This window comes from Hippopotamus amphibius, chromosome 12 (genome assembly GCF_030028045.1).
Source record: "Hippopotamus amphibius kiboko isolate mHipAmp2 chromosome 12, mHipAmp2.hap2, whole genome shotgun sequence".
NCBI lineage: Eukaryota > Metazoa > Chordata > Mammalia > Artiodactyla > Hippopotamidae > Hippopotamus > Hippopotamus amphibius.
Genome location: NC_080197.1, coordinates 26,062,343 through 26,083,802, shown reverse-complemented (window position 1 = coordinate 26,083,802; position 21,460 = coordinate 26,062,343). Strand labels below are relative to the sequence as shown.

The 21,460-nt window shown below is 58.4% G+C and overlaps 3 protein-coding genes across 10 annotated transcripts; 2 read left to right on the top strand and 1 right to left on the bottom strand.

The window, feature by feature from the left end:
• Nucleotides 1-3,824: 3,824 nt before the first annotated feature.
• NECAB3 (N-terminal EF-hand calcium binding protein 3) lies at nucleotides 3,825-21,427 on the bottom strand. Of its 8 annotated transcripts, XM_057701995.1 has the most exons (13): nucleotides 20,513-20,740; nucleotides 18,366-18,390; nucleotides 16,778-16,886; nucleotides 15,805-15,830; nucleotides 15,506-15,603; nucleotides 6,965-7,101; nucleotides 6,556-6,674; nucleotides 6,354-6,433; nucleotides 6,196-6,249; nucleotides 5,589-5,701; nucleotides 5,342-5,419; nucleotides 4,734-4,825; nucleotides 3,825-4,637 (listed from the first exon to the last, which is right to left on the bottom strand). In XM_057701995.1, exons 1-13 carry the CDS (start codon nucleotides 20,735-20,737, stop codon nucleotides 4,609-4,611), a joined length of 1,185 nt encoding a protein of 394 aa, XP_057557978.1. In that variant the 5' UTR covers nucleotides 20,738-20,740; the 3' UTR covers nucleotides 3,825-4,608. The 8 variants fall into 8 exon arrangements, 6 of the variants coding, with proteins under 6 accessions (XP_057557978.1, XP_057557977.1, XP_057557980.1 ...); XM_057701994.1 differs by lacking the exon at nucleotides 18,366-18,390 and having other exon boundaries at nucleotides 15,759-15,830; nucleotides 20,513-21,376; XM_057701997.1 differs by lacking the exons at nucleotides 6,556-6,674; nucleotides 18,366-18,390 and having other exon boundaries at nucleotides 6,354-6,482; nucleotides 15,759-15,830; nucleotides 20,513-21,427.
• C12H20orf144 (chromosome 12 C20orf144 homolog) lies at nucleotides 8,951-10,383 on the top strand. Its single transcript, XM_057702003.1, has 2 exons — nucleotides 8,951-9,291; nucleotides 9,917-10,383. The coding sequence occupies exons 1-2, from the start codon at nucleotides 9,028-9,030 to the stop codon at nucleotides 10,340-10,342; spliced, it is 690 nt and encodes a 229-aa protein (XP_057557986.1). The 5' UTR covers nucleotides 8,951-9,027; the 3' UTR covers nucleotides 10,343-10,383.
• ACTL10 (actin like 10) lies at nucleotides 12,406-14,407 on the top strand. The gene is made up of 2 exons (XM_057702128.1): nucleotides 12,406-12,429; nucleotides 13,097-14,407. The coding sequence occupies exons 1-2, from the start codon at nucleotides 12,406-12,408 to the stop codon at nucleotides 14,246-14,248; spliced, it is 1,176 nt and encodes a 391-aa protein (XP_057558111.1). The 3' UTR covers nucleotides 14,249-14,407.
• Nucleotides 21,428-21,460: the final 33 nt, after the last annotated feature.

Sequence of the window (21,460 nt, the reverse complement as noted above, 5' to 3'; positions counted from 1 at the left end):
CCAGGGTGCACACCCCAGCACCTTTTGCCTTCCTCTTTGCACCAGCCTTTTCTGAGGCTGCTTTTCTGCCCCATGAATTCAACCAACTTTCTCTGGGTGTCTCCTAGGGAGTTCCAGAAATGGTCAGTGCTCAGCACCCCCACCACCTACCTTCCAAGGGCTGAGCTCTGAAAAGCCCACATCAGATCCACCCTCCACCTCGTGCTGTGCTTGCGTGGTTCTTCTTGCCACCCCATCTGCCATCCTGCAGCCCCAGGGCTTGGTCTCACTCCCTCCTTTGTTAAAGCTGCTACTGTCTTCCAGCCCTGGGCTGGTTTCCTTTACCAGAGATGCCCGAAATTTCACTCAGTGATTGCTCAGTGATGGTCACGTTTGACAGCAAGTAGCTCTCGGTGCCAGTGGGTAGATCCAGTTGTGTGATTCAGAGCAAGCATGTGCTTGCTGAGCTTCTGGTTCTTCACATGTAAACTGGGGATGCTAATGGTGCCCACACCACTGGGCTGTTGTGAGGCGACGTGATTATATGTGAGTCACGCCTAGCATAGGGCCTAGCACCCAGGAAGCCCCTGTAAACAGAGGCTTTCATCACAACCTGCTTTTCTCTCTCTCTGCCAATATGTGATGTCCTTGAGGGCTCACCTTTGTCCCAGCATACCGCTTGGAGCCTGATATCTTCCTCAAGTGGTATTTGTTTTGAGAATAATTTCTTTTATTTCAGCTGCACCGCATGGCATGCACGATCTTAGTTCCCCGACCAGAGATAGAACCCCTGCCCCCTGCAGTGGAAGCGCAGAGTCCTAGTCACTGGACCACCAGGGAATGCCTCACAATAACTTCTTAAAGGCCTTTTATTTCAACCCATCAGAGTCTATGTTAAGGGGATTTGTGCGTGTTTCTCTCTGAGAGCTGGAGGGCAAGGGAAGCCACCTAGACTGTTGCTGTCTCTCCAGCAACTGGCCTGGCACTGAGCCAGTCCCTAAGACAAGTTGTATGCAGGTGAGTCACCAGCACAGGTGGGAAGAAGGTGAGGAGGCAGGTGCAGGGAGTGGGTGAAAGGGTGGGGGTGGAGGCTGGCACAAGGAGCCAGAATCGCCCAGCTTCAGTATTCTGCCTGCCCTTGACCTTAGTGTTGTCACCAGCCCTAGACATTTCGCCATCCCCAGCACTTGCCACAAAGCAGGTACCCAGTGGTTGCTGAAATGAGCTGAAGAGCCAACAAGAGCAGGGTATTGAGGGCGAGATTTGGGGAAGGTGACTCAGACCTGATGGCTATGACCTGCTACTTAAAGGCTAAGGAGGCCTTTCCTAGAGTGGCTGGGGTAGGGGATGGGAGGGAACAAACGCCTAGAGGGAAGTGACCGAGGTTGCAAATAGCTCAGCTGGAGTGTTTTAGGGAGAGGAGGCTGCACACAATGGGAGTGGGTATTGATTGCTAAGGGCCTTGAATGCCAAGTCAAGAAATCAAACTTGATCTTGATGCTAAAGGCAAGGAGGGGACTTCCCTGGTGGCGCAGTGGTTCAATCCCTGGTCCAGGAAGATCCCACATGCCGTAGAGCACCTAAGCCCGTGTGCCACAATTACTAAGCCTGTGTGCCACAACTACTGAGCCCATGCACCTAGAGCCCATGCTCAGCAATGAGAAGCCACTGCATTGAGGAGCCTGCACACCACAACGAAGAGTAGTCCCTGCTTGCCACAGTTAGAGAAAGCCCACACACAGCAACAAAGACCCAATGCAGCCAATAAATAAAAAACAAACTAAAATTAAAAATTTTTAAATGAATAAATAAAGGCAGTGTGGTGCCACTGAAGGGTCTTGGCCAGAGGGGTGTGGTCACCATAGCAATGTTTTGAAAGCCCCTTCTGTCTGTTTCTTTATGGGGAATGGACTGTTGTGGGGTTGGACTGCAGAAGGGAAGCCCAGTGAAGACTCTGCGACAGTCTTTCAGGCCTGAGATGATGATGGCTGAGACCTGGGGGCCTAGAGGGATGGCAGGATGGAAATGAATGTGGGCTTGCGAGAGTTAAGTAGACAAATGCCCCTCCGTGCCCCCACAGCCCCAGCTTAGAACTTTGTTCTCCCTGTAGCTGTAGCTCCAGGCTCCTGTCTGTAGTTCAACTGCACACCTGCCCCCAGCACTCCCCTGTCTGGCAATCCCCGGCTCTCCATTACCTTCAAGCATCATCCAAACTCCCTCTGGCCTGGCCTCCATGCCCACCTCCAATCCCTTACACTCTGCCGTTCCTCCTTCTGCTCCTTTTGTCTGCAACATTCTACCTGCCTGTCTGCTCCTCACATCTGTCTGGAGACCTCTGCTAATCTTTCACAGCTCAAACCCAACATCACCATCTCCAAGAGGCCTTCCCCAACCCTGTAGGACTGACACTCTCCCCTCTACCTGCAGGACTCTCCCCAGAACCTCCAAGCCTTCAGCAAGGAAGGGAGGATGTAGCTCATCTTTTTCTTTCTTTCTTTCTTTCTTTTTTTTTTTTTTAAAGGGTGTTAACTTTCAGAACTCCTTTGCAGTGTGAGGCAGGCAAAGGGTGACACCCACTTGAGAGGTGTCAGATAGAGCTTAAGAATTTCAGCATCGTTGTTCAAAGAAGGCAATGGGAACTTTTTTAGTTTTGAAGGTTTGTTGTTGGTACCATTTTTGTGGAGGAAACAGAACAGAAGGAATTAGAACGCAGGGAAGCAGGATTATTTCCTCCTGGATGGGCTGCTTCTCTAACAAAGACACACTGAAACCTCCTCCAGCCACCCAGACCTGAGTGACTCAGGTGCTGGCAGCACTTTCTAGGAACTGCCAGGAGTCTAGGAAGTGGGGTGGCAGGGTGCAGCCTGGCATAGTGCTGGCCAAGGAGGCCCCAGGGACCCCTGTGCTGGCTCTTTGGCCTGGCTGGGTAGGCCAGTGGGAGCAGCTCTGTCCCTGCAAATCTGAACTCCTACAGGGGTCACTGGGGAGAAACCTCCCAAACTAGGATGTCTACCCTGAGCTGACACCCCCTGAGCTGCCTTCCCGGCCACACCCCAGGGCCCAGCCACAACCTGGCACCACCAGACAGTCAGGCACATTGATGAAATGTCACGCAGCCCACTGGGCAGTCACCCCTTAAAACCTACCACAGCTTCCTCGAGATGAAGTGCCTTCCAGGCCCTGCTGCCTCCCCGCCTTGGCCTCAGCCTGCCTCTGGGCTTTCTTCAGTTCAGTGAGGCAGGGCTCTCCTCCCTCTGAAAGCCTGAGCCTGTGCATTTCTTCTGGCTAAAAACTCCTGACCCCAACACCCTCCAGACCAGGTCAGAAGGTAGCCTGTGCTCTCGTGGTGCCATGTGCCCCGCTTTAGAGCCCAGGTCCTATGCAGCCACCTCCCGCCTGCTTCCATGTTGGTCACCTCGCAGGACAGCTAGGAGGAGGGTCCACCAGTAGCTGGTAGGAACGACTCAGCCATTATTCTCCTGGAACTGCCCTAGGGCTCTGTCAGGTGGCAGGGGTGGTGACAAGTTCAGCCTGGAGAGGCGGGGGAGGTTCTGCCTGGGGACAGGTCTTCTCACAGGGACCCTGATAAGGCTCTGTAGTCTGCCCCCAACTCCATACAGCACCCTGTTGGCAAAGGAAGGGGGGTGAAGCTAGAACCCCCAGGATTTGGGGGGTTAACGCAGAGCCCATGTCCACTCTCCTTTCCCAGGAAAGGCCCCAGAACCAGGGTTTGTGGGGTGATAGGGTCCTAAATTGAGGAAACCTGGACTGGCCATAACTAAGTTCCTGCTATCCACCGGCACAGGGCCCTGGCCTTCTTGCCAAGGGAGAGAGAGGACACGACGCCAGAGGTGACCACTGCCTTTATTGCCTCTGGGCTGGGGTCCTGGGCTGGGGTTCAGAGGTATCTGGGGGCAGTAAGTGACTCTGGGCCCAAATTATTGCTACTTAGCAAGCTCACCTTGGGGCTTCCCATAGTGCCCTGAGTATGGGTAGGCATGAGCATGCAAATGATATGCAAATGACATGCAAACCAACCCAGGATCCTCCAGAGGGCTCCTAGTGCAGCCGCAGGTGCTGGAAGAGTCAGGAGCCTGCCGGCCCAGGAGGGTGATGGGGACGCCCAGGACCTTTGCCCACACTACAGACTGATCCAGCCTCAGGGGTCGAGGTGGGGAGGTGGGGACAGTCCCTGAGCATCAGCCCTGGTTCTGCTGCTGGCTTGGGGAAGAGCAGAAGCCTGGCCCCAAGACAGCAAGAAGAACGCAGGTACCCAATAGCCAGACAGCCATGGCCCACTCAGAGAGAGAAGGGACCTGCCCTGGGTCACACAGCAAGGCAAGGGCACAGGGGACCAGAATCCAGGCCTCCTGAGCCAGACAGATGCCAGAGTGCCTCAGAGGCCGAAGCTATAAGCAATAAAATACACTGTTAAAGAAAGAAACAGAAAGCAAGCAGCCCAGTCTCCGATCCCTGGGCTAAGCGATTCTCTGCCAGTTGGCTCGGGGGGCCTCTGAGAGCCAGGCCCCAGGTATAGATGTGGCAGCATCCTTGGTCATGAGCTGAGTTGACCAGTCCAGAAGCTCCAGAAGGAGGCAGGCAGGGCTCCTTGGCTTATGCAGGTCAGGCTCAGTTATTATTCATAATCCACCAGGAGGCTGCGGGTCAGAGGTTGGGAGTCAGAGGCCATCAGGTACCCAATGCCCTTCCCCCTGGTCCCAAGGCTGCGGAGAGGGTTGGGCACTGCAGCCCACCTGGGAAGAACACGGTGGTGAGGGTGTCTGGAGCCCGCAGGTGGTCGATGAGGATGCGCTGGAAGGCCTTACTGCAGGCAGACTGCTGGTGCCTGGGGAGGGCCGCACAGTGGACTGAGGCTGCAGCTGGTCCCCAAAGATCAGGACCACATGGTTAAAAGCTCCCCACTCCCACCGAGTCCTGCTGCCTGGTTTCAGATCTCAGTCCTTCCTTATAGTGGCTCTGAGCCTCAGTTTCTTCCTCTGTGAAATGGGGACAATAGTATCCACTTCACTGGGATACTGTGAGAATTACATGAAGTGACACACAAGGCACGTGGCACAGGGTGTGGCACAGTGGTAACAGTAAGTATTCAACAAGCACCTACCTTGTACCTGGCACTGTGTTCAGTTCTTTACATGTCGTCTCATTTAGGTGATAAGAGGATGGAATTATTATCACTCTCATTTCGAAAAGGAGGCCACTGGGGCTCAGAAGGGTTAGGTAACTCTCCTGAGGTCACACAGCCAGTAAATAGGAGAGGATGATTTGAACCCAGGCTTGAACCTCCAGACTCACACCAGGGCCCATACACAATAAACATTAGCTGTTAGACCACAGCTCATACCTTCTCCAGGAGGCCTCATCCTGCCAGAACTCATACAGGGTGAAGGAGGCATTGTCCAGCATCTTCTGGGCAGACACACTGCAGGGCCAAAGAGACGGCCAGGCCAGGCCTGGGCTGCCACCATCTCTGCCCACCTAGCCAGGGGTGTCTAACGAGAGCCCCGGCCCAGGACACCCAGCCCCAGCATTCCTCCCTGCTCACCCCCAACTCCCACCTTGGCCAGCCCACCACCCAGCTGAGGACTCACTGCAGGCAATGGCTCTGGGCCCCTGTGAAGTCCACGTAGCAGCACAGGGCATGGTGGAAGTCCTGCAGGGCTTCCTCTGCCACCTGCACCTGCCTTTGGGCCACAAGGATGTGCTGGCAAGAGAGGCAGCCCGGTCAACTGAGGTAGGGCAGGGCAGGGGGTGAGAGACTGCTGTAGCCTCCAGGAGGACCCCGCCCTTCTTGGCTTGCAGCTGACCCAGCCAACCTGAGGTCGGGCTCCTGCCCCAACCTGGCCCCCAGCATCCCTGACTCCATCCTCCTCTTCCCATCACCAAAGTTGCTACCTTGATCCAGCCACCTCCTACTGCCCCCTTTAGCCTCTGTCCGCACTGCTCCAGACCCAGCTTTCAGAACTGTAGACAAGAGACACTGATGCCCAAGGAAGGACAGAGTTCTGAAGGAGCACAGAGCAAGGACCAGAACCCAGCATCTGCCTGCCAGGCCTGGGGGACAAGGGCTGAGCCAAGCCTGGAGAAGGGGGCACGTGTACAAGACAGAGGCCGGGGGCAGCTGGCCCCGTGAACCTCTTCACTTCGTGACCTCCTCCTGGCCCCACACCCAGCTGCCCGCCCCTCTCCCAGACTCACCGAGTTGGGACCCTTGGTAAACTCCTCTTCATGCAGGGGTTCCAGCCGGGGGGCCTGTGATGGACGCAGAGCATGGGCCAGGTCCCCGGCATGTGCCTGGCTTGGGTGGATTCCAGAAAAGTCCACCGGCACAGGGCACTGGCCACACGACTACTCACCTTGCACTCGAGCTGGTCGATGAGCTCCTGGAGACGGTTGATCTGGAGCCGCCACTGCATCTCGGCCTCTGAGCTCCGCCCTGGGGGTCGGACACAGGCCCCTTCAGGCTGGGGGCTTCTCGGGATGAACTGAGGGAAAGTGGAGGAGCAAACGCTGGGGCCCTGGGGGATGCTGTGCCCTCCCACCCCGCCGCAGGCACACCTGTGTCAGAGAAGCCAGGAGACCAGGTAGGTGACCGACCGACGCTCCGCAGGGCCCGGCGCCCTGCCCGCCGGCTGCCGCGGGGCCTGCTCTGCACCTCCACCCTCTCTTCATCTGACCTGAGGGGAGTGGAGGGTCAGCCCAGTGCTCCCAGACCCACAGGGCCAAACACTGGGGCCCCAGAACAGGCCTGGGGGTGGGGGGTAAGACAGGCTTCCCAGGACATTGAGGCCCAGCCTCAAAGCCGGCCACCCCTGCTCACCCCCTCTTGGCCTTCCTGCCTAAGAGTAAGAATTTGGGCTCCAGGATGCTAGAACTATGGAATGTGATAAAAGCTGAGGGCCTTGACACGTGGAGATAATGGGCATTCATGAACTGGACCTGCAGGTGGGCGGAGCTCCTCACATACCATGGGCCATGGGCCTGGGCCTCCAGGGTATCTGACGCCCCCTCCAGCGAGCTCTGCAGGGCTTGGAGCTGGCTCACCGTCTCCCGCAATAGGAAGCGTGTCACAAACTGGTCCACCTTGGAGGCCCGCTCATACTCCTGGGGGCAGAGGGGGTGTGGTCGGCATCTCCCGGCTCCAAGCATATATTTCTGAATGGGGAGCTGCCCCCTGTGCCCACCCCCGCCCACCAGAGCAACAGAGGCAGTGTAAAGAGCAGAGGGCATGCAGACCTGGCATACGCAGCAGGGTGCTGGGACTCAGCAGGGAAGCAGACCCCGGACGCCCTCCTTGCCTGGGCCTGGCCTCTCTTATTGGGAGGTATGAGGCCAGCTCGCAGGGAAGCGTCTGCTGTTCTCTGGACCTCAAGGCCCCCTCCCTGTTGGGGCACCACCTTCAGCCAGTGAGGCCCCAGGCACAGCTAGACTGGGGGTGGGTGGGGGTGGGGCAGGGCAATTTTGACACAAGAGGCAAAATGATGGCGTGATATGGCCCCATACTCACCAGCTGACCCAGACTCACAATCTTAGTATTCATCCATTCATTCATTCACTCATCTGTACAACAAACATTTACTGAGCACCTCTTACAAGCACCCATTCTGTGCCAGGCCCTGTTTCCAAGCAGAATTTCATTTAACCCTCATAACAATTTACAGGAAACATAACTGACAAGGCAGCAGGTCACTGGCCTCGCACACATACTCCAGCACTGACACCCATCTACACTGCCATTTTCCTCCAGCCCTTGCCAGGGCAGGCAGAGACAGGGAGGCCCACCATGTGCCAGGCCCTGTGCTGCCCAGTGGGAATGCTCAGAGACTCCCCAACTACCTTCATCTCCTTGTGCCTCGGTTTCCTCACCTATAAAGCAGGGATGATAACAGCCATCTCACGGAGCTGTTGAGAGGCTCCAGTGAGTTATTTCCTACACAGGGCTCAGCCTAGGACCTGGCATATAAGTTCTCAATAAAGAACTGCCATTGTGTTTATTGCCAAACATAATACTAACAAGAAACCTGCCCACTTGTACATCTAACAGTCATCAATTTCCTGAGAACCTCCTCACCAGCACCTCCCTCCCCCCACCACCACCTGCACACACAGTCCAGGGTGGGAGTCCTCGGGAGCTGTGGTGCTATGGGCCCCAGAGGTACCATACATCAAGGGCTTCGTCTCCTGCCCATGGCCTGTCTCAATTCAGCCATCAGATGGGCAGGGACAGAGTGGGGGCTGGGACCGCTCATTCTCAGGCCAGTAGTTTCTCCAAGCCTGATCTCTAGACTTCCTGGCTATGCTTTGAGCGTCCTGAAATCCTTCCAATAAATTCCCTTTCTGATGCTTAAGATGATTGATCAGTTTCTTTTTATTTTTATTATTATTATTTTTGGCTGCATAGGGTCTTCGTTGCTGTGCACAGGCTTTCTCTTTGCTGCAGTGTGTGGGCTTCTCAGTGCGGTGGCTTCTCTTGTTGTGGAGCACAGGCTCTAGGCACTTGGGCTTCAGTAGTTGCAGCACATAGGCTAGCAGTTATGGTACAAGGGCTTTAGAGCGCAGGCTCAGTAGTTGTGCATGGGCTTAGTTGCTCCACAGCATGTGGGATCTTCCCAGACCAGGGAAGTCCCAATTGATCAGTTTCTGTTGTTTACAACCAAAGAACCTGGCTGACACAAGTACCCATTCTGAGCCAGGCCCTCTTTGCAAGCAGAATTTCATTTAATCCTCATAACAATTTACAGGAAACAATCTCACATTTTGCATATGAGAAGACTGAGGCCTACAGAAGTTGATTACCTTGACCAAGGTCACACAACTAGTTAGTGGCAGAGTCAGAATTCAAACCCAGATCACAGAAATTCCTCTCTCACTACTAAGCACCTTACAAGCATTGCCTCACTTATCATCATTAGCCCAGTTTCACAGCTGAGAAACCAAGGCCAGGAGTCACAGACAGAGTAAATGGAGCCAAGATTCGCCTGTGGTTTCTGGGAGGAGCAGCTTGGAGCCTGGAGCTGGTGAGGTCAACCCATGAGGTCACAATGTGTCCTCGCTGGGACAGAGCCGGGGCCAGGGGCCCCCAGCCAGAGGGCAGGGCAGAGGCAGCATGGGCCAGGGTCGCCAGTGGTGACCAGCCCTGCCATGGGAAACAACAGTTCCCACAAGAGGACCAAAGTGCCCAAGCCGGCCCGCAAGGAGAAGCCATCTGACATGGACAAGGCCCGGCGGAAACAGCAGTTCTTCAACCACCTCAAGTGGAAGAAGCCGAGCATGAGTCCCAGGGGACCTGGGCAGGTAGGCAAGAGGGGATGCTGGTAGTGTAGGCCTTATGGGGCATGGAAGGGGTCAGAGAACCTGTTCTGAGGATGAGGGTCCCAGGAACCCACGTGGGTGTGGATGGGGTCCTAATAACCCAGAGGGGAGAGCAGGTATTCCCGAAACCAGGAGGTGCATGAGACCTGGGAGCCTAGGAGGATGAGCAGGGGGGGATTCTCCCAACCCTGGGCACATGGGTGGAGGTCCTGGCATGGTGAATCAGCCTAGCTGGTGCCACTGCGGTTATGGGCACAGGGAGTTCTCTCGTGCTCCCTTTCCATTCCCCCTCTTCAAGTGGGCAGAGGCCCTGGACCTTGGCCTGGGTGGGTGAGGGTCCCAGCATCGAGGCTGGGAGGGCAGGCAGGGGATTTCATAAACGTGATCAGAGTGAGGTCTCAGGAGGTCAGCCTGGGGTGGGCGAGGGTTTCCAGAGGGGAGTCAGGGGTCCCGAGCGATGGGGCGGGGTGCCTGCCTCCCCCACCTCCCCCTGCCCGGGTAAACGAAGAGGGGGCAGGGTCCTGGGGGACAGAACCCGGGTGGGCGAGGGTCCCCGGGAGGAAAGTGGGGTGCGCTCTTTCCCCTCACGCCCCTGCCCCACCCCCAGGCCAAGATCGTGCTGCTTTTCCCCCTGGACAAGCGGCAGCAGCTAGCCGAGGCGACGGCGGGCCCCCGCGCGAGGCCCGGGGGGCCGGGTGAGGACGCGGCGGGTGCCCCCGAGGGCTCCCAGGCGGCGGCGCCCATGCTGCGAGGGGCGGGTGACGGCGCTGACCGGCGCGAGGGCGCGCGTGCGCGCGAAATGAAGAGGATCCTGGTCCTGCTGCTGCTGCTGGACGCGCGGCTGCAGGAAGAGGGGCGCCGCGCGGCTGGTGGGCCCGGGGGCGGGGCCGGCTCGGGGGGCGGGGCCAAGGCCGCGCAGGGCTGGCAGCGGCTCTACGAGCGCCTGCTGACCGAGAGCGACGTGGACAGCGAGGCTGACCCCGCCGCGAGGCGACCGCGCAAGCGGTGCCGCTGCCCTCGCCCGCGGCCCTGAGTGCCTGGCCCGGACCCCCGGACCTCGGCCGGGCCCAATAAAGAGCGCATAGCAACCCTGGCGCCTGTAGCCCTGAGGCATCGGCGCGTGGAGCTGGGGTCGGGGAAACTGAGGCCCAGAGCAAGACAGGGAAGAACAGGCGTATCGAGGGCAGAGCCACAGCCATGGCCTGGAGCCAAGGTTGTTTTCGCCTTCTCCTTTCTTGTGATTGAAGCGTCAGAACCCCTATTCCAGCCTGGGGAGGGGGCACCCTGCCACCGTGGAGGGAGGCTGCTCCTCTCCCCTCCAACTCCAGGCCCGGGTCAGATCCTGCCAGGTCTGCAGGCCTAATGGAAGTGAGCTTGGGCAAACCCAAGCTTGGCCACGCTAGGAGGGACCTGCTTCCAGCAGAGGCCAGGCAGCACCAAGAGTCTCCAGCACTCACAAGTCCTTCTTAGGCTGAGGGAAGGTCCCAGGCAAAAAGCCACCACCTTGGGGAAGAACTGTGAAGGTCCCACAGCACAGTTTGAGCCTTAGACTCACGTTCTGCCTGTGAGAGCACCCAGGAGGAGTGGCTGGGGTTCCTGGTCCTCTGACTCCTCACTCCTACCCCACTCTGTTTGGTAACCCCCAAGGCACCTCGGTCACTTGTCTACCAACCTACGCTGTCCCATCCTCTCCCCAACGTTGTAGCCAAAGGCTTCTTCCAAACCACGTATCTGTGGGGCAGTTCACACCCCTGCTCATAAGCTCACATTGGTCCTCCACTGCCCACAGGGAAACGTCCAAACATTATTGGGATGTACAGTCCCAGCCCCCCAGCCTCAGTCTTCCCCTCTAGGGCTTCTTAGTGACTTCTGCCCTCACCCCTGCTCTGGCCATATTGCCATGTGTGGTCTTCAATTTGAGGTTCACCTCCCTAATTCACCCACAAGAGGCCTGGCCCACTTTCTGTGGGCAGAAGCCAGCTGCTTCTCCTCACTTTCCTGGGTCCCAAACCTGGCTCCAGACCGTAGTTGTCCCCACCCCCTCCAGCCCTGCTGAATGAGCAGCCTGCTTTCTACTGGCAGGCGACCAACCTCAGAATGCCCCCTTTGGGGGCAGATGCAGCAGGGGTGAAGGTCCCAGCTCACTAAAACCACAGGCACAGCTTCTGCTGAAGATCCATTTTTGTCAGTGTCAACAGCACACCACCTGCGTCAGGCTTAAGGTTGTATTACCCATAGCATCTCCCCTGCTGCTTTGTGAGAACTGACCCTTTCCTACCATCCACATGGTTATAATCAGGGTAACCACCTTCCTCAATGTGGCCACACCGCCTGGCATAAGCAATCGGCCCAAGCTGGTCCTATCAGCCCCTTCCCTGGGTCTGTAATTCAAGAACTATAGGAGACTATGTTTTCTACAAGAACATACACAGGCTGAAGCCAGTCTTGAGAAGATAAACACAACGCAGATTCTGTACACACCTTGGGTCCCCCACAGGCCGGCAGTCAGACCCTGATTCCAGCCTTTTCCTAAAACCTGATTTCGCCCTTGCCTTGGTATCCATAAGACACACAAGATCCTTGTGATAAAAATTCGTATTTTAGCTTAAGCTCACCTGAATGGGTCTTCAACTTGCAACCAGAATGGTCTTAAAGAGAGTAAAGAGACTCTGCAAAGACAAGATATGGCCTATTTCCTGTGTGTGAGGATGACTGCCTTTGGAGAAAGAGAGCCCAGAGAGAGGTTAGGACTTGTTCAGTGCACAGTGAGTCAGCCTCAGAACTGAGTCACAAACTCAGGTCCACATTTGCAAGCCCCTGAAGGTAGGATCCCTCTGTTGGCTACCTGGGCCCTTGAAGGCTAAGCACACAGAGATCTTTGGGGTGGCTGTAGATCTGTGATTAAGAGCTTTCCCTTCAGCGTTGAGAGGGGAGGGGTCACACATTTGTCCCCTGCACACCAGATAATCCGAAGTAGTTTGGGGAAGGAATCAAATTGGTTGTGCTGGGCAGCCGAGGCCAGACCCCTGGGTGTCAAAGTCACCACCCTTGGCCCTGTCCCAGGAGATGGTATGGGTCTGAGGCGTTTTCATCAGGATGGAGGCTGCGGAAGCACGGCAGGTGCTGAGAACTGAGGTCACAATGAGTCCAATCCAAGTTCTTTTCCTTCCTTCTCTGACCACGCCCTCCCACCTCCACGACCAGGCGCTACAGCACTTCCGTCACGCCCAGTTGAGAAGTGCCAGGAGACCGCCGGGGGCTCAAGGGCTGTGCTGGACTCCTGGGATCGCCAAGGAGGATATATGTCTGGACAGCATTGCTACAGGACCCCTTCATTCCCAGAGCTGCTCCTGGAGGTTTCTCAGTCTCTTAAAGGACTTGGGCCGGCCCTCTCGTCATCCACCTTTGCAAGGGCTTAGGGGGCGGGGCCGCACAGCCCTTGCGAATCTTCGGAGAGGGAGTGGGGCCTTGAACTAGAGTCCAGTTAGGAAGGAGACTGACACTTGAACCAAAGGTCGGGCCTCAGGCCCAGGGGCGGAGCCAAGAGCTGAAAAGACACCTCCACTCCGGCCAGAAGAGTGGGACTTCAGGACCAGGGGGCGGAGTCCAAGAAATGAGGGCGAGAGTTCTAAAGCCCAGAAAGGCGAGGACGCAGGCCTAGGAGGCAGAGCCAAGAGCTGAAAGGCGGGCCTCCACCGAGGCCGGCTGCGGCGGGGTTCTCACGCCGGGGGCGGGGCCGAGCCTCCGGGGGCGGAGCTTTTGACTGAAGGGCGTGGCCGGCCCAAAGGTGGCGTCGCTGTCCGGGAGCCGCCGGGTCCGCCGGCTGCCCCGGCTGGGCCGCGTCGCGGTGGTGGTGGACCAGGGCTCGGGCTTCACCAAGGCGGGCTTCGCGGGCGAGGAACAGCCGCGGCTGGTGCTGAAGAGCTCCAGCCTGGTGCCCAGCTGGGACCGACCCGTGCTGCCCGGGGCGCCCGGCTGCGAGCTGGCGGGCGGCGTGGCGCGGGCGCACCCCATCAAGCACGGCGTGGTGGTGGACTGGGAGGCGCTGGAGGGGCTGTGGGAGCGCCTGCTGGTGGGCGGCCTGCAGGTGTGCCCAGAGCAGTGGCCTGTGCTGGTGAGCGACTCGCCGTCGGCTCCGCCCGCGGGCCGCGAGAAGGTGGCCGAGCTGCTGTTCGAGGCCCTGGCGGTGCCCGCGTGCCACATGGCCAGCACCGCATTTTTGGCGCTCTGCTCCGTCGGCGCGTTCAGCGGGGTGGCCGTGGAGGCGGGCGCGGGCGTGTGCCACGCCACACCCATCTATGCGGGCCACTCGTGGCACGAGGCCACCTTCCGGCTGGACGTGGCAGGCAGCACCCTGTCGCGCTACCTGCGTGACCTGCTGGTGGCAGCGTGCCCTGCTGAACGACTGCAGGCCCTGCCCCGCAAGGTCATCACACAGCTCAAAAAGCGCTGCTGCTATGTGTCACTGGACTTCCAGGGTGACCTCTGTAACCCTGCCCGCCACCATCCGGTCAGTTTCTACTTAGGCAATGAGTGCTCTGTCTGTCTCAGCAGCGAGCGCTTCCGCTGCCCGGAACCCATCTTCCAGCCGGGTCTGCTAGGCCAGGCTGAGCCGGGGCTGCCCACCCTGGCCTTCCGGGCACTGCAGAGGATGCCCGCAACACTACGGACACGGCTGGCCAACACTGTGGTGCTGGCCGGTGGCTCCACGCTTTTCCCTGGCTTCACTGAGCGCCTGGAGATGGAGCTGGAGGCTCAGTGCCGGCGGCACGGCTATGGGGCACTGCAACCCCGCCTGGTGGCCAAGCCCGGGCGTGGCACAGCAGTGTGGACAGGCGGCTCCATGGTGGCTTCGCTGCGTTCCTTCCAATGCCACTGGATGACCCGGGCCATGTACCAGGAATGTGGCTCCAGGCTGGTGCACGAAGTGTTCAACTGAGTCATGTTGGACTGGAGGGGGTGGTGCCACAAGGGGGGCTGCAGAGGCGGACTCTCGGCAGGCTGAGCTGCAGCTCTGTCGGAGGCATTGAATGCCAGATAAAAGGCTCAGTGATTGGAGTTGGCAGAGTTGTGTGGTGATGGGTCACCCTCTACCCTTTCCGGGCCAGGAGGAGGTGGTCAGGACCCCTGGGGCCCTTACTTTGACCTGCACTGTGAATCCCCACTAACCAGTGAACCAGTGCCAGTTCAGAGAATGCCAGTCTAGCTCCCCACCCCCAGGGTCCTGTTTCCATGGCAACAAGGGGATGCCCCCACTTGTGTCCAGGCCACAGGTATGGAAGTCATCATAACACACCAACCCCTCATCATGTACCATCTGCATTCCCATTCCATGCCAGGCCCTAAGGGATGACCCTTTCAAAAGCTACTAAATCCCATGTGAGAGCAAGGAGAAGGGAAGCCCTGTCCTCAGCTGATCATCAGTTCACTGAGAGTCTCAGTTTCCCTTCTGTAAAAGGTGAGGTCAGGCACAATCCTAGGCCTACTCACTGTTCCCTCCTCACCCTCTTATTCAGAGCTATGCAACAAATGGAGGTGGAGACATTTCTTAAAAAGAACACATAAAGGCAGGGGTGGCTTTCAGTGTTTTTAAAATTCCATCCAAGGGCCTGGAGCCCTGGCCGTGAGCACTGTTTATGCTTGTGCGCACGTGTCCACACACAAGACACAAACACATGGGAGCACACCTGCCTGCCTACTCACGCATGTCCTCAGTCTGCACCCCGCCCCCCAACCAGGCTCCACACACCAGCACAGGCCTGTGGATGTGTGTGTGCATGCCCTACCCCCCAGCCCATCCCTGCTGGGAGCTGGGCTTGATACCCCACAACAGTTTGGTCTGGCCAACAATAAAAACAGTAGCAGCAGCAGCAGCTCCAGGTACGAAGTGGCTACCGTGTGCCAGGCAGAGGCCTGGGTGCTGGTAATAGAGTAGAGAGCAACACAGACAAAAATCCCTGCCTTCATTCTTATTTAATCGTCACAACAAATGTCTGGAGGTAGGTTCTGTTATTATGCCCAGTTTACAGATGAGGAAACTGAGGCCCAGAGAGGTAAAGATGCACACCCAGAAAGTGGGAGCCAGGATTAGAACCCAGGCCTCTAGCTCCACAGCCTGAGCCTGACGGCGGAGGCTCCCACTGCACAGCAGGCACTCCCTGTCCTCATTTTGGGCCACCCATCCTCAGCCACTCACCAGCTTAGTGGTGTCCATGGCAGCGAGCACTGCACAGTTCAGCGACTCCAGTGCAGCCAGCACAGGCCGGTAGACGCCCAGGTGTTCGGAGAAGTAGTCTGAGGGCAGAGGAGGTGCGCAAAGGTTCCCAGACCCCCACGCCACCCCTCCATTTACAACCTGGAATTCCCCAGCAGCCAACCAGGCCTCATACCCTGAGCCCAGCCCATCCTGTTCCATAAGGACACCAGCAACAGCCTCTCATCACACCCACCTGCCCAGAGGTCCCGGAAGACAAGAGCTCCCATGGGCCTACTCACCACACAGCTTCTCTGTTTCCAAATTGCTGCAGGGAAAAGAGAAGGTGCCCTTCAGACCCACTGACTGGGGCCCGGTAAACTGGGAGTTTGAAGCCAACATTCCTTTCCTCTTTCTGCCCAGGTCAGCCTGACAAGGAGGCAACTTCTGACTCCACCCTAGGTTAAGCTGCTCCGTGGACAGAGAGGGGGAGCACAAGCACTACAGGCACACCAAACACTCTCTGAGGTCAGAAATTCAGTCTCACTCTGCCTCCAAGGGAATTTCAGCCCAGGGAAGCAGATGTGAACACAGGCCAGAGAGGAGTGGTTAGGGCTGGGAAGGGGAAGCCAGGTCTGTGGAAATGCAGAGAAGCCATGGGGTACTCCTTGGTAGGTCAGGGAGGGCTTCCTGGAGGAGGGGTTGCCTAGGTTAGGCCTTGAAGGACAAGAAATTTGATTGGAGTACCCGGTGGTGGTGAGGTGGTAGCACTGCAGACAAAAGGTCCAGCCCAAGCCTCGGAACATGGGAGCCTAGGATTTATTCTAAGGAAATGGGGGGAAGGGAAGTGAGAGGGAGGGATAGCTGTGCACGCATGTGCATCCATGCGAGGAAGCAGGAGAAGGCAGGCAAACTCGCACTAAGGCCTATAGATGTGGGAGCACCTGCATCCATGGGTGGAAGCAGGCGGGGCCCAGCTGTCCCCAGGCATCCTCTGGTCCCTACAGGAAGCGGGAGTTGGGAGGGGCACCTGTGGGCTGAACCATAGGTGGTGACTCAGGCCTGGCTATTTTGGGGTCCCAGCGGGAAGCAGTGTGATGGGCAAGGCTGGAGCCAGGGAGGGGAGAGGTGGGTGGGTAAAGTTGGCACTGAGCCCTGGCACTGTGCCCCCCCCCCATCCTCCATAAGGAACCAAAGCAGCAGGGGACACAGTGGGGTTGGGATAACCTGGCCTCACATCTATGTGCAGCACACACATCCCCCTCGTGTACTCACTCAGCGGGATGCCCATCAATGCCGCTGAACAGCTCTCGCAGCTCCCTGGGGCTGAGAACCCCATCGGCAAAGTAATTCTGGAATTCTTCAAATGAGAGCTTACCATCATCTGCGGTGGAGCGGGACAGAAGCAGAGTCAGTATCCCTGACCCCTGGCTGTACCCGTCACCAGATCCTGACCCACTGAAAGCTTCGCAACATCTCACAACCACCCAGCCAAGTGGAATGGGATTCTGAGCTTGATGGGAGGCCTGGCGGCTGAGGACAAAAGGGCTGGGGCCCCCAGAGGTGCCCATTTAAGGCAATAGGGCCCACTTTGGAGGCACCCAAAGGACAGGGCAGTACACATGTGGCACTGGGTAGGGACTCAATGTTTGCCAAATGAAGAAACAAATGAACAACAGCCTGGGACACAGATCATGGCAGGGCCTAGATGTCACTTGGAGGACTCGGAGCCGGGTCTCTGTCCCACATGCTGGCCAGTGTGGCTCCAGGGTGGAGGGGACCTCCATGCTCTGGACCCAGGCCCTTCAGAGAGAAGCCACAGGGAGTCAGATGAAAGCTTCCTAAGAGCTGAGCTCCTGTAAGAAGAAGCAGGCTGGCTCAGGAGGGAAAGACCTCCCCATCACAGGGGACATGTAGCAGAGGCTGAGAGCATACCTGTCAGGTCTTTAAGCAGATGGGTGGGGAGAGTGGAGCTGGAGGAGGGTCTGAACCTCCCCCGACAAAATACTGTGATCCAAATGAGACCACGTGCCCTGATCAACCAGCTGGAATAAACGGTCTCCACCAATTTGAAGAGACCCAGGGAGAAGGGGCAAGGCATGGAGGAGGCTGAAACATAAACAGGTCTGAAGACCCCAGGTGAAAGTGAGGTCAAGGCTGTCTCAGCTCACACCCTCCACTGGCCAATCAGGGCACTGTGGGCTGCTCCAAGTCATCTATGGGCAGCAACCTGCCTGCAGGGTCCCTTAATGACTTCTGCTTTAGCCTTCAAGGTTTTGCCAGACCAGAGTTTGAGACTGCCCAGGAAGCAGACTGCGCAAGCCCTCCCTGGGTCCAGATGGTTGGTAATATAGAAAGTTACTGAGCCTCTAAAAATCCCCCACAGGGCCCCATCTGCATGACTGCACCCTTCAAAACCCCTCACACAGGAAGCCTGGCACCAAGCTTCACATTAGACCTGGGTTCAAGACCCACCACCTCAGGCAGCCTGCTTGACCTCTCTGGGCCTCTGCTCCTTTGTCTGTGAAATGGGGTGAAGAATTCTCACTTAGCTGGCAGTTGTGAGGACAACATGAGGTCATATACAGGAAGTACCCCCCACTGTGCCAGGGCACTGCATGAAAGTAAGCCCCCACCTCCAGCCTCTGGCCAAACCACATTTCCTCCACTCTCCACCCTGCCAAACTTAATTCAAAACAACACTTCCTCCGAGAAGGACACCTCGGTTGATTCTCCTGATCTGGGTCCTCTCAAGATTTTTCTCCATTCTAGACTGTGCCCTACATCCCCAACCCTCCCTTAGGCCTCCCTGATATCCCTCACCCTGCCTCCCACTGTGGGACCCAGGGGAAGCCACACTCACCATTCTTGTCTGCTCTGCGGAAAACCTAAAGGACAAAAGGGCATGGATGGGAGCTGGGAGCTGGGAGGCAAGAGGCCCCCACCCAACTCAACAGAGCCCCAGCTGGCCGGCCTGCCCCCTGCGTCTCCCTTCCTCCTGCCCAGCCTGGTCCCAACCCCTGCCCAGCTCCACCCTGCAGGAGCTCTTCCAACAAGGGGAGAGCAGGAAGAGCACACAGCGGGCCCCAGCGCTTGCTCACTTCTCCTGCAGGGCTGGCCATGTGGGGGGTGCTCCAAGCCAGCTCTCTGCACCTTCACCTCCCACAACCAGAGTCAATCCCAAGTTCTGCCTGATGTATCAGCCCTTGGAAAGGTCCCAGCTTGAGGAAGGTGCGGAGATGGGCCAAGATGTGGCCTGAGGATCCTGGGCACCCGTCCCAGAACTGAACCCTGATTCTGCTGTGTGGCTATGGTCTCTCCCAGACTCTGCCCACTCCGGGCTGTTTCTCTGTGAACTTGTTGAAGACCCTGACATGCAGGCTGTGGCTAATCCTTTCTTTGTGGGTGCCTGTTTTCCCACTAGCACACAGGGGAGCAGCCCAGGGTTAACCCTTCCGGGGCTGGGACGTTCTATGAGGCCAACTCAGTAGGAGGGTCTTGGACAGGCCTGTGTGTGTGTGTGTGTGTGTGTGTGTGTGTGTGTGTGTGTGTGTGTGTGTGTGTGTGTGTGTGTGTGTGTGTGTGTACATGCAGGGGGAGTATGGGTACAGTAAACAAGGGTGGACACGTATTTATGGAGAAGCAGCGAGGAAGGGCAACAGAGGCAGCAAGAGCAGAGCAGTCAAGACAGGGTCCCTGTCTCCCCTAGGGACCAGAGACTCCCAAGTCATCCAAAGCAGCCCAGCAAATAAGAAACCAGCAGGCCTGGTAAGGAGGGCAGGCCAAAGCCTGGACAGAGAGCCCCTATCAGCTCCAGCTTCTGAATGCCCTCCCCTCTGGCTGTTTTCTCGGGTCAGTGAGGCTCAGGCATGAATGTAACCCCTAGCCAGAAGCCTGACTCAGAGAAGGTCTGCCACTGGCTCAGGGTCACACAGCAGCCCAGTGTGGCCTGGCTGGGACAGATGGAGATACTGGGGGGGGAGGGGGGGGAGGGGTACTAAGCTGGAAATGAGGACACCTAGGGCCACACCCTAGTGTGCCCCTGCCTCCATGTGTGCTCTGGGACATATCCCTAACCCTTCAGGCCTTGGTTTTTCCATCTGGGAAGTGGGAGGGTCAGGTCCCTCCCAGCCTTCCAGTAAGACTGTGGCCAAGTGCTGAGTCACTAGGGACAGTGGGGAGGGGGCAGGAGTACAGCCTTTGCCACTGGCGGGGACCTCTCAGGTGGGGGCATGAGAGGAACAGGACGGGCTGAACGCTGGGGTGAAAGGTTGGGGAAGGGGCTCAGGGCAGTGACCAAGGCTGGGCCAGGCTGCTCCACGACTTGTGTCCACAGGGGCTGCAGGGCCACCTGCCTGTTAGGGGAGGGTATACAGACCACAGAGAATGACTGTGGGCAGCCTCGACTAACTGTGGGATCCTACAGCCCTTGGGTCAGATCTAAGGGACTCTGGGGTCTGCACTAGGTCAGGAGTCAGGGGGCTGCTTCCTCTTCCAGGCCCACCGGCCTGGGTCAGCCCAGCCTGGGGCCACCATAGAGGGGCACCGTGACTGCTTCCGTGATCAAGGGTTGACAGCCCCCACCCGGCCAGACATACATGGGGTGGTTCTGGGTCGGGGGGCAGCAGGGGCAGGGACACTGAAGCAGAGACAAGGAGAGATAAGGAGAGAAGCAGTGAGAGACAGAACGGGACACAAAGGCAGCGAGAGAAAGATAAGGGAGACACACGGAAACAGAGACAGCAGGGTGAGAGAGAGCCAGTGAGAGAGACAGAGACCCAGAGGCGGAGGCAGGGCCCCCAACACACCTGGAGGAAGAGACACGGGACCTAAAGACAGGGAACGGCGGAGTGAGAGAGCCGCAGAGACGGGGGCCAGGAGCGACAGGGAGAGATACAGTCCTGGGAGACGACAGGGAGGGAGACGACAGAGACCTGGAGCGACACCGCGAGGGGCACCGACCACCCCCAGGGCCACAGCGCCGGCGCCCCCGGCCCGCTCCCCACTCACGTCCTGGAAGAGCGCGTGTCCTGCGGGCCCGGCGGCGGGCGCGGGGGGTCGCGGGGGCTCGGGCGCGGGCGGCCGGATCAGGCACACGGTCAGCAGCCCCGCGCACGCCATGGCGCCGCCACCCGCTCGGCTCCGACTCGGGCGCGGCTCCGGGCTCCGGGCTCTGGACGCCGCCGCCGCCGTCGCGGACTTGGGGGGACGGGCGGGGGGGGGGCGCCCGCCCATCGGCGCCGGCGCGGAGGCTGAGGGCCCCGCCCCCCGCGGCCCCGCCCCCGCCCGGCGGGCCGCCGAGGCCCCCTCCCAGCCGGGCCCCGGCGCCGGCCCTCAGCTTCCGCGTCTGGAAGAGGGGCGCGACCTCCAGGCTCTAGGGCCGCCGGAGCCGCGCAATGCAGAACTGCAACGCCGTCCACCTCCGTGACTCCCCACCTCCCGGAGGGGCGGCCGCTGGGGAGTTAGGAGCCACGCAAGGGGTCAGTTCCACCGGGGACCGGCCGAGCGAACGACGGCCGGCGTGGAGTACTACACAGCCGGGAACAGAGCGGGAGGGGCGGCGCGCGCCCACCGAGGGCAGGTCCCGCCCCGTTACAGGGTCAACGGAGCGAACCGCGGGGCACAAGCGCGCCACCTGGCGGGCAAAACCCGCAAATGACTTCCCCTCTGAGTGTATCTTCTGCAAAACGGGGGTGAGGGTAGACACCTCATACGACTGCTGCGGCGACTGACAGTGAAGGGCTTAAAACAGGGACTGGCTCAGGGAAAGATACAGAGGTCCGTGTGCACCGTCTCCCAGTCAGGCTCCCTTCCACTCTCAAGCTCAGCTCGGCCTTCTCTTCCCCCTTGCTCTGCCCTTCTGGTCCCTTCCTCAATCCATCCTCTACACAGCAGCCAGAGAGAGCTTTCGAAATGTAAAACACGGCGTGTCACTTCTCTCTCATACTCACTAGGGTC

What these genes read in the sequence shown, in the direction of transcription:
- NECAB3 (XM_057701993.1), bottom strand. Translation starts at nt 20,737, where the DNA reads ATGGGCGGGCGCCCCCCCCCCGCCCGTCCCCCCAAGTCCGCGACGGCG. An exon ending in ATTGATGGGCATCCCGCTGA is followed by an intron (nt 15,831 to 16,777) that starts GTGAGTACACGA and finishes TTTTCCCTGCAG; the next exon opens with CAATTTGGAAACAGAGAAGC. An exon ending in GCCCAGAGCCATTGCCTGCA is followed by an intron (nt 4,826 to 5,588) that starts GTGAGTCCTCAG and finishes GGCCCTCCCCAG; the next exon opens with GCACCAGCAGTCTGCCTGCA.
- ACTL10 (XM_057702128.1), top strand. Translation starts at nt 12,406, where the DNA reads ATGGAGGCTGCGGAAGCACGGCAG. An exon ending in AGGCTGCGGAAGCACGGCAG is followed by an intron (nt 12,430 to 13,096) that starts GTGCTGAGAACT and finishes GCCGGCCCAAAG; the next exon opens with GTGGCGTCGCTGTCCGGGAG.
- C12H20orf144 (XM_057702003.1), top strand. Translation starts at nt 9,028, where the DNA reads ATGAGGTCACAATGTGTCCTCGCTGGGACAGAGCCGGGGCCAGGGGCC. An exon ending in GTCCCAGGGGACCTGGGCAG is followed by an intron (nt 9,292 to 9,916) that starts GTAGGCAAGAGG and finishes CCCCACCCCCAG; the next exon opens with GCCAAGATCGTGCTGCTTTT.